The sequence below is a fragment of the Procambarus clarkii genome, chromosome 33, assembly GCF_040958095.1.
Source record: "Procambarus clarkii isolate CNS0578487 chromosome 33, FALCON_Pclarkii_2.0, whole genome shotgun sequence".
NCBI lineage: Eukaryota > Metazoa > Arthropoda > Malacostraca > Decapoda > Cambaridae > Procambarus > Procambarus clarkii.
Window position 1 is genome coordinate 43,832,567 of NC_091182.1, and position 10,509 is coordinate 43,843,075.

At 42.6% G+C, this 10,509-nt stretch overlaps 1 protein-coding gene across 1 annotated transcript in view; it reads right to left on the reverse strand.

The window, feature by feature from the left end:
• LOC138370848 (uncharacterized) overlaps window positions 1-9,228 on the reverse strand; it is a 60,987-nt gene extending 51,759 nt beyond the window's left edge. Inside the window, exons 1-2 of the mRNA XM_069335459.1 lie at window positions 9,090-9,228; window positions 7,768-8,666 (exon numbers count right to left, since the gene is read on the reverse strand). Coding sequence (XP_069191560.1) covers window positions 7,768-8,666; window positions 9,090-9,228 — 1,038 coding nt within the window. The remainder of the gene's footprint in view (window positions 1-7,767; window positions 8,667-9,089) is intronic.
• Window positions 9,229-10,509: the final 1,281 nt, after the last annotated feature.

Genomic DNA, 10,509 nt, shown 5'->3' on the forward strand with positions numbered 1-10,509 from the left:
AAATTATCGTAGATATATGACAGAAACTAACCAACCCTACCTAACCTAACCTAACCTATCTTTATAGGTTAGGTTAGGTAGCCGAAAAAGTTAGGTTAGCTTAGGTTAGGTAGTAGAAAAACAATTAATTCATGAAAACTTGGCTTATCAGGCAAATTGGGCCTTGCATAGTAGGCTGAGAAGTGCGTTCTGGCTACTAGGTACGACATATATATATATATATATATATATATATATATATATATATATATATATATATATATATATATATATATATGTCGTACCTAGTAGCCAGAACGCTCATCTCAGCCTACTATGCAAGGCCCGATTTGCCTAATAAGCCAAGTTTTCCTGAATTAATATATTTTCTCTAATTTTTTTCTTATGAAATGATAAGGCTACCCATTTCATTATGTATGAGGTCAATTTTTTTTTATTGGAGTTTAAATTAACGTAGATATATGACCGAACCTAACCAACCCTACCTAACCTAACCTAACCTATCTTTATAGGTTAGGTTGGGTTAGGTAGCCGAAAAAGTTAGGTTAGGTTAGGTTAGGTAGGTTAGGTAGTCGAACAAACATTAATTCATGAAAACTTGGCTTATTAGGCAAATCGGGCCTTGCATAGTAGGCTGAGAAGTGCGTTCTGGCTACTAGGTACGACATATATATATATATATATATATATATATATATATATATATATATATATATATATATATATATATATATATATATATATATATATATATATATATATGTCGTACCTAGTAGCCAGAACTCACTTCTCAGCCTACTATTCAAGGCCCGATTTGCCTAATAAGCCAAGTTTTCCTGAATTAATATATTTACTATAATTTTTTTCTTATGAAATGATAAAGCAACCCTTTTCTCTATGTATGAGGTCAATTTTTTTTTATTGGAGTTAAAATTAACGTAGATATATGACCGAACCTAACCAACCCTACCTAACCTAACCTAACCTATATTTATAGGTAAGGTTAGGTTAGGTAGCCAAAAAAAGCTAGGTTAGGTTAGGTTAGGTAGGTTAGGTAGACGAAAAAACATTAATTCATGAAAACTTGGCTTATTAGGCAAATCGGGCCTTGAATAGTAGTTTGCGAGGCACTACACATCAAGAAGTCAACACCAGCAATCAACAGCCAATTATTGCACAACTATATTCTACCCACCTCAAGACTCCGCTCCAATATAGAAGCATCAAGAAATATGGACCAATAGGCTTTCTACAAACACTTCTATTCAATATCCATTGTTTCGTGTTCTGTCTTGTGTTGATACTTTTAATACCCTATTAATATCCTCTAATGCCACATCATCCTTCCCACCTTACTCAAATGTAATGCCACATCACCCTTCCCACCTCACTCAAATGTAGATATAAAATCAGGGAAACGCAAGTTCTAATCAGTTGTGTATTTGTGAAGTCTTTGAAAATGTAATAAGTTTTACGAAACGCGCCCGTGTCGCGTCAGACTAGAAATAAAAATGAATTTTGGAGAAGTGATTTTTGATTTACCTCCAACAGTGAAGCATAATGTACGAAAGATTGAGAAAATTCGTGTTAGAATTATTAATCTTACTTTTTCGGTCATATTTAATAAAATATGTCTACAGGAAAGACTGCTACCAAAATATACTAATATATATATATATATATATATATATATATATATATATATATATATATATATATATATATATATATATATATATATATATATATATATATATATATATATATGTCGTACCTAGTAGCCAGAACTCACTTCTCAGTCTACTATTCAAGGCCCGATTTGCCTAATAAGCCAAGTTTTCCTGAATTAATATATTTACTATAATTTTTTTCTTATGAAATGATAAAGCAACCCTTTTCTCTATGTATGAGGTCAATTTTTTTTTATTGGAGTTAAAATTAACGTAGATATATGACCGAACCTAACCAACCCTACCTAACCTAACCTAGCCTATATTTATAGGTAAGGTTAGGTTAGGTAGCCAAAAAAAGCTAGGTTAGGTTAGGTTAGGTTGGTTAGGTAGACGAAAAAACATTAATTCATGAAAACTTGGCTTATTAGGCAAATCGGGCCTTGAATAGTAGGCTGAGAAGTGAGTTCTGGCTACTAGGTACGACATATATATATATATATATATATATATATATATATATATATATATATATATATATATATATATATGTCGTACCTAGTAGCCAGAACTCACTTCTATGCCTACTATTCAAAGCCCGATTTGCCTAATAAGCCAAGTTTTCATGAATTAATTGTTTTTCGTCTACCTAACCTACCTAACCTAACCTAACCTAACATTTTCGGCTACCTAACCTAACCTAACCTATAAAGATAGGTTAGGTTAGGTTAGGTAGGGTTGGTTAGGTTCGGTCATATATCTACGTTAATTTTAACTCCAATAAATAAAAATTGACCTCATTCGTAATGTAATGGGTAGCTTTATCATTTCATAAGAAAAAAATTTGAGAAAATATATTAATTCAGGAAAACTTGGCTTATTAGGCAAATCGGGCCTTGAATAGTAGGCATAGAAGTGAGTTCTGGCTACTAGGTACGACATATATATATATATATATATATATATATATATATATATATATATATATATATATATATATATATATATATATATATGTCGTACCTAGTAGCCAGAACGCACTTCTCTGCCTACTATGCAAGGCCCAATTTGCCTAATAAGCCAAGTTTTCATGAATTAATTGTTTTTCGACTATCTAACCTACCTAACCTAACCTAACCTAACTTTTTCGGCTACCTAACCTAACCTAACCTATAAGGATAGGTTAGGTTAGGTTAGGTAGGGTTGGTTAGGTTCGGTCATATATCTACGATAATTTTACCTCCAATAAAAAAAAATTGACCTCATACATAATGAAATGGGTAGCTTTATCATTTCATAAGAAAAAAATTAGAGAAAATATAATAATTCAGGAAAACTTGGCTTATATATATATATATATATATATATATATATATATATATATATATATATATATATATATATATATATATATGCGAACAAGCCTGAATGGTCCCCAGGACTATATGCGAATGAAAACTCACACCCCAGAAGTGACTCGAACCCATACTCCCAGAAGCAACGCAACTGGTAACTACAGGGCGCCTTAATCCGCTTGACCATCACGGCCGTCAAAAGGAAGTGATAGCCGAGGCTATTTGAGCCACTTCCCCGACGGCAACTCGGATGGTAATCTTGGGCATAGCATTTCACCAAATCACCTCATTCTTTGGGGCACACGTGAGGAACACAAATGCGAACAAGCCTGAATGGTCCCCAGGACTATATGCGAATGAAAACTCACACCCCAGAAGTGACTCGAATCCATACTCCCAGAAGCAACGCAACTGGTAACTACAGGGCGCCTTAATCCGCTTGACCATCACGGCCGTCAAAAGGAAGTGATAGCCGAGGCTATTTGAGCCACTTCCCCGACGGCAACTCGGATGGTAATCTTGGGCATAGCATTTCACCAAATCACCTCATTCTTTGGGGCACACGTGAGGAACACAAATGCGAACAAGCCTGAATGGTCCCCAGGACTATATGCGAATGAAAACTCACACCCCAGAAGTGACTCGAATCCATACTCCCAGAAGCAACGCAACTGGTAACTACAGGGCGCCTTAATCCGCTTGACCATCACGGCCGTCAAAAGGAAGTGATAGCCGAGGCTATTTGAACCACTTCCCCGCCGGCACTCGGATGGTAATCTTGGGCATAGCATTTTATCAAATCACCTCATTCTTTGGGGCACACGTGAGGAACACAAATGCAAACAAGCCTGAATGGTCCCCAGGACTATATACAACTGAAAACTCACACCCCAGAAGTGACTCGAACCCATACTCCCACAACTGGTATGTACAGGGACGCCTTAATCCGCTTGACCATCACGACCGGACAAAAGGAAGTGATAGCCGAGGCTATATGAACCACTTTCCCGCCGGCACTCGGATGGTAATCTTGGGCATAGCATTTTATCAAATCACCTCATTCTTTGGGGCACACGTGAGGAACACAAATGCAAACAAGCCTGAATGGTCCCCAGGACTATATACAACTGAAAACTCACACCCCAGAAGTGACTCGAACCCATACTCCCACAACTGGTATGTACAGGGACGCCTTAATCCGCTTGACCATCACGACCGGACAAAAGGAAGTGATAGCCGAGGCTATATGAACCACTTCCAGTGGATTAAGGCTTCCCTGTACATACCAGTTGTGGGAGTATGGGTTCGAGTCACTTCTGGGGTGTGAGTTTTCAGTTGTATATAGTCCTGGGGACCATTCAGGCTTGTTTGCATTTGTGTTCCTCACGTGTGCCCCAAAGAATGAGGTGATTTGATAAAATGCTATGCCCAAGATTACCATCCGAGTGCCGGCGGGGAAGTGGTTCATATAGCCTCGGCTATCACTTCCTTTTGTCCGGTCGTGATGGTCAAGCGGATTAAGGCGTCCCTGTACATACCAGTTGTGGGAGTATGGGTTCGAGTCACTTCTGGGGTGTGAGTTTTCAGTTGTATATAGTCCTGGGGACCATTCAGGCTTGTTTGCATTTGTGTTCCTCACGTGTGCCCCAAAGAATGAGGTGATTTGATAAAATGCTATGCCCAAGATTACCATCCGAGTGCCGGCGGGGAAGTGGTTCATATAGCCTCGGCTATCACTTCCTTTTGTCCGGTCGTGATGGTCAAGCGGATTAAGGCGTCCCTGTACATACCAGTTGTGGGAGTATGGGTTCGAGTCACTTCTGGGGTGTGAGTTTTCAGTTGTATATAGTCCTGGGGACCATTCAGGCTTGTTTGCATTTGTGTTCCTCACGTGTGCCCCAAAGAATGAGGTGATTTGATAAAATGCTATGCCCAAGATTACCATCCGAGTGCCGGCGGGGAAGTGGTTCATATAGCCTCGGCTATCACTTCCTTTTGTCCGGTCGTGATGGTCAAGCGGATTAAGGCGTCCCTGTACATACCAGTTGTGGGAGTATGGGTTTGAGTCACTTCTGGGGTGTGAGTTTTCAGTTGTATATAGTCCTGGGGACCATTCAGGCTTGTTTGCATTTGTGTTCCTCACGTGTGCCCCAAAGAATGAGGTGATTTGATAAAATGCTATGCCCAAGATTACCATCCGAGTGCCGGCGGGGAAGTGGTTCATATAGCCTCGGCTATCACTTCCTTTTGTCCGGTCGTGATGGTCAAGCGGATTAAGGCGTCCCTGTACATACCAGTTGTGGGAGTATGGGTTCGAGTCACTTCTGGGGTGTGAGTTTTCAGTTGTATATAGTCCTGGGGACCATTCAGGCTTGTTTGCATTTGTGTTCCTCACGTGTGCCCCAAAGAATGAGGTGATTTGATAAAATGCTATGCCCAAGATTACCATCCGAGTGCCGGCGGGGAAGTGGTTCATATAGCCTCGGCTATCACTTCCTTTTGTCCGGTCGTGATGGTCAAGCGGATTAAGGCGTCCCTGTACATACCAGTTGTGGGAGTATGGGTTCGAGTCACTTCTGGGGTGTGAGTTTTCAGTTGTATATAGTCCTGGGGACCATTCAGGCTTGTTTGCATTTGTGTTCCTCACGTGTGCCCCAAAGAATGAGGTGATTTGATAAAAAGCTATGCCCAAGATTACCATCCGAGTGCCGGCGGGGAAGTGGTTCATATAGCCTCGGCTATCACTTCCTTTTGTCCGGTCGTGATGGTCAAGCGGATTAAGGCGTCCCTGTACATACCAGTTGTGGGAGTATGGGTTCGAGTCACTTCTGGGGTGTGAGTTTTCAGTTGTATATAGTCCTGGGGACCATTCAGGCTTGTTTGCATTTGTGTTCCTCACGTGTGCCCCAAAGAATGAGGTGATTTGATAAAATGCTATGCCCAAGATTACCATCCGAGTGCCGGCGGGGAAGTGGTTCATATAGCCTCGGCTATCACTTCCTTTTGTCCGGTCGTGATGGTCAAGCGGATTAAGGCGTCCCTGTACATACCAGTTGTGGGAGTATGGGTTCGAGTCACTTCTGGGGTGTGAGTTTTCAGTTGAATATAGTCCTGGGGACCATTCAGGCTTGTTTGCATTTGTGTTCCTCACGTGTGCCCCAAAGAATGAGGTGATTTGATAAAATGCTATGCCCAAGATTACCATCCGAGTGCCGGCGGGGAAGTGGTTCATATAGCCTCGGCTATCACTTCCTTTTGTCCGGTCGTGATGGTCAAGCGGATTAAGGCGTCCCTGTACATACCAGTTGTGGGAGTATGGGTTCGAGTCACTTCTGGGGTGTGAGTTTTCAGTTGTATATAGTCCTAGGGACCATTCAGGCTTGTTTGCATTTGTGTTCCTCACGTGTGCCCCAAAGAATGAGGTGATTTGATAAAATGCTATGCCCAAGATTACCATCCGAGTGCCGGCGGGGAAGTGGTTCATATAGCCTCGGCTATCACTTCCTTTTGTCCGGTCGTGATGGTCAAGCGGATTAAGGCGTCCCTGTACATACCAGTTGTGGGAGTATGGGTTCGAGTCACTTCTGGGGTGTGAGTTTTCAGTTGTATATAGTCCTGGGGACCATTCAGGCTTGTTTGCATATATATATATATATATATATATATATATATATATATATATATATATATATATATGTCGTACCTAGTAGCCAGAATGCACTTCTCGGCCTACTATGCAAGGCCCGATTTGCCTAATAAGCCAAGTTTTCCTGAATTAATATATTTTCTCAATTTTTTTTCTTATGAAATGATAAAGCTACCCATTTCGTTATGTATGAGGTCATTTTTTTTATTGGAGATAAAATTAACGTAGATATATGACCGAACCTAACCAACCCTTTCTTTAACCAACCCAAGAGTTTCTTTCACCCTATGCCCCTGTTACCTAGCAGTAAAATAGGTACCTGGGTGTTAGTCAGCTGTCACGGGCTGCTTCCTGGGGGTGGAGGCCTGGTCGAGGACCGGGCCCCGGGGACACTAAAGCCCCGAAATCATCTCAAGATAACCTCAAGATAACCCTACCTAACCTAATCTAACCTATCTTTATAGGTTAGGTTAGGTTAGGTAGCCGAAAAAGTTAGGTTGTGAGAGAACTCGTGTCCATGTTCGAGGCCCACTGGTGGGTGTTGTCCAAAGATTGTTAATCTTCACTTGTGGTTATGCAAGTATAGGCTTATAGCATGGACACGAGTTCTCTCACATTGACAGTGGCTTGATGAAAAACGCAGAGTAACCTCTCACTTGTCTAGTGCCCTCGGGAAGTGGAGATATTTGAGGTGTATATATATCTCGAAGTCTCTACTTCTTTCGTAGGGTCTGATGGTGTAGTGGGTTAAGGCGTACTAGTTATGGCAGCTACTGGAAAGTAGTTGTGCTTTCTGGGTTCGAGGCTATTTTTGAGAGTTATTCCAGTGGCTAGGTTCGGGATAACGCATCCTCAACTACAATGTCTTGTCCTTTAACCAATTTGCTCAGTCTGTTGATCTGTTTACGTATTCCTCCAGGAGTCTACAATTATCCATTGCACCTCGCGACATCTAGCTCACAATTCGCTAGAAACATGGTCTTATCTTAAGCGATTCGACTTCTTTCACCTTGACTAGGCTGTCCCCTTTGGACATCTGCACTCCATCAGTCCACTCTGTTTACTGTATCCACCCTCTGTTTCCTCTTCTTCTTACACTCTTCACGTCCAGAGTCAGACATCTAACGTCTGTACCTCCTCTGTCGGCCTCGTGCTTCAGTTCATCGTCCTCACGATTCAGTCTACCACCATCATGCTTCAGTCTCACATCAACGTACTTCACTCTGTCGTCTTCACGCTTCCATCTACTGCCATCATACTTTCGTCTCCTCTCATCATACCTTGCTCTCCCATCTTCACTGACGATCCCTTCTCTCGTCTCCTCATTTATCCGAGACTTCATCCTCTCCGATTTCCATCGAATCCTCGGCTTTCTTCTACTCATCCATGCTTGCATCATCATCCTCTTCTCACCTCTACACAACTCCGTTTCTTCTTCTTCAACTCTTCTTCGTTCCCTCAAGGTTTCCTCAAGTACTGCATTACTCTCCATAGTACTCGTCCGCACTTGTCGCGTTACCTCTCTCAGCGTGCTCGTAAGCATCTCTCCACACATATCGTCTCTTCTAATTGCATTGTCTCGGCTATCAATCTTCTTCACTATCTCTCCTCCATGCTTCTCGTGAAACATGTCAACTCCTGACACCTCAAACAACTTAACTCCATTATTCCTATGCTTCTGTGCTCGTGGACAACTTGACACTCTACTCTTGTCCTCAGTTTGTCCACATCCTACCTCACTTCTGCTCAGCACAGTTGCATTCACCTTCCGACTCTTAATTTCAGCGGGCTGGGCTCTATTCAGGTCCACTCTCTTCCCATTATTCTTCTTCAGTCGGGCCATCTTCACCTTTGACCTCACTGAGACTTCGTCTTCCTGACCCGGACCTTCCTCAAACAGCCACGCTATATCCACGGCGATATCTTCTATCGGTGGAGCCGACACTGTCTCATCCTCACCAGTGTCTTCCTCGTCGGCCACCACTGCCCTCGTCGCTACCGAGGCAGCGTACTCAATGGCTTAGCGGTCTCCTGACTCACCCTCTAGGATGTCAGTCAGGTTCACACACTCAGATGTCCCATCTGTGCCGTGGCCTTCTGGCACTCCTCTGGCACAGTCTCCGCTATGACTCTTGGCAAAACCTTTGTCCCGCACAAGTCATTCCCAAGATCACTTGGACTCCTGGAACAGGTATGTCGGGGCATATTCCCAACATCACCTCTGCCAACACATAGTCTGTCTTTAGCTGGACAGCACATATGGGCATATCACTCCTCAGACAACAACCCATATCTTCCTCCTGCCAGCTAACCGTCGATCACTCCCAATCAAGCTTCTCGTAATCAAGCTCTGATTAGCTCCGGTATCTCTTAAGATACCAACTTCTATTTCAGGTTGGCCTCCTATACATACCCAACCTTTGCTCATGAACGGCCTATACCGCTCGTTCACTAACTTTACTCTCTGTGGTTTGTTCCGGGATACATCAGTATACTTATTCCGAGGGTCACATATGGCTAGGGTCACAACTCCCTTGCCCTGCCGACAATCTCGCATTACGTGACCCAATCGGTTGCAATTATAACATCTTATCTGGGAGAAGTCTCCTCTATACGTTCTCGAGTGGCTCTGACTCTGCCCACTTGTATTGGAGTTCCTCGGGCCATGTGCACTACTCGCACTCTATGGAGCTTCACTGGATTCTTGCCTTCTTGGCACGTATTTAGTTTCTCGTTTAACTTCTTCATCCTCACTTTCAGATGAAGTGTGCGACTTACTCTTCTGAGTTTCAGGATGCTTGCGATTACATGCCCATTTATCAAAATTTTCACACCCCAGTCTCCCCTAGGTCTGCCATAATTTCTTCCTCCCCAGACTCTACTGGAACTGCCATTACTACGTCTCGCCTCGCTTCTCACTCTGTTCTCCCTCAAGCTCTTGTATGCTTCAGTAATCATATCCGCCCTATCTGCGGCATCTTTCACATCCTTTACTCCTGCCTCCTGGACCTTGAACTTTGTCTCGGGGTGCATCATTTTCAAAAACTTTTTCATGACCATTAATTGCTTTAGTTTAGTATAGCATCCAACTTCGGCAGTCTCAATCCACTTCTGGAATCGCCTCTCCAGATTCCTTGCTGTCTTAGCAAACGTACATGCTCCAACCTTCACAATCTCTCAGAAGCGTTTCCTATAGGCTTCTGGGGTTAACTGAAATGAGCGCAGTATGCTGCTCTTTACGGTGCCATAATCCTGGCATTCTTCTAGTGTCAATGGAGTATATGCCTCTCTGGCGGCACCGGTTAATCTTAACTGCACCAGTTGCGCCCAGTCTTCCTGTGGCCATTCCTTGATGCTGGCCACCTTTTCGAAGTGTTCAAAGAAGCTCTCTGCCTCTTCAGGTACAAATAGGGGAATGTCCTTCTCCCTAACCCTATTATCTGGTGAGTGCGATACATGGGTGGTGCTCTCTGGCAGCGCATGCTCAATCCTTTGTTCAGCCAAGGTTCTATTTGCTTCTATCTGCATTTGCTTTGTTCTGTCTCTCTCTTTCTCCACCTCTAGCCTGGCTTTCTCTTTTTCTGCTTCTAGTTTGGTTTTCTCTTTTCTTCCTCCTTTTCCAACTCCAGGTCCCTTATTCTGGTTTTCTCTTTTTCTACTTCATTTTTCATCTGAAGTTCCAATCTTAACTTCTTCATGAGGAACTGTTTCTCCTTGTCCTCACGCTGCATCTAGAGCTCTAGCTGAAATCTTTCCAAATTTCTATTCCGGGTACTCCGGCTACTGTGACTACTCTTACTGCTCCTACTCGATCCTTGGGATCTCACTTCATCCTGCC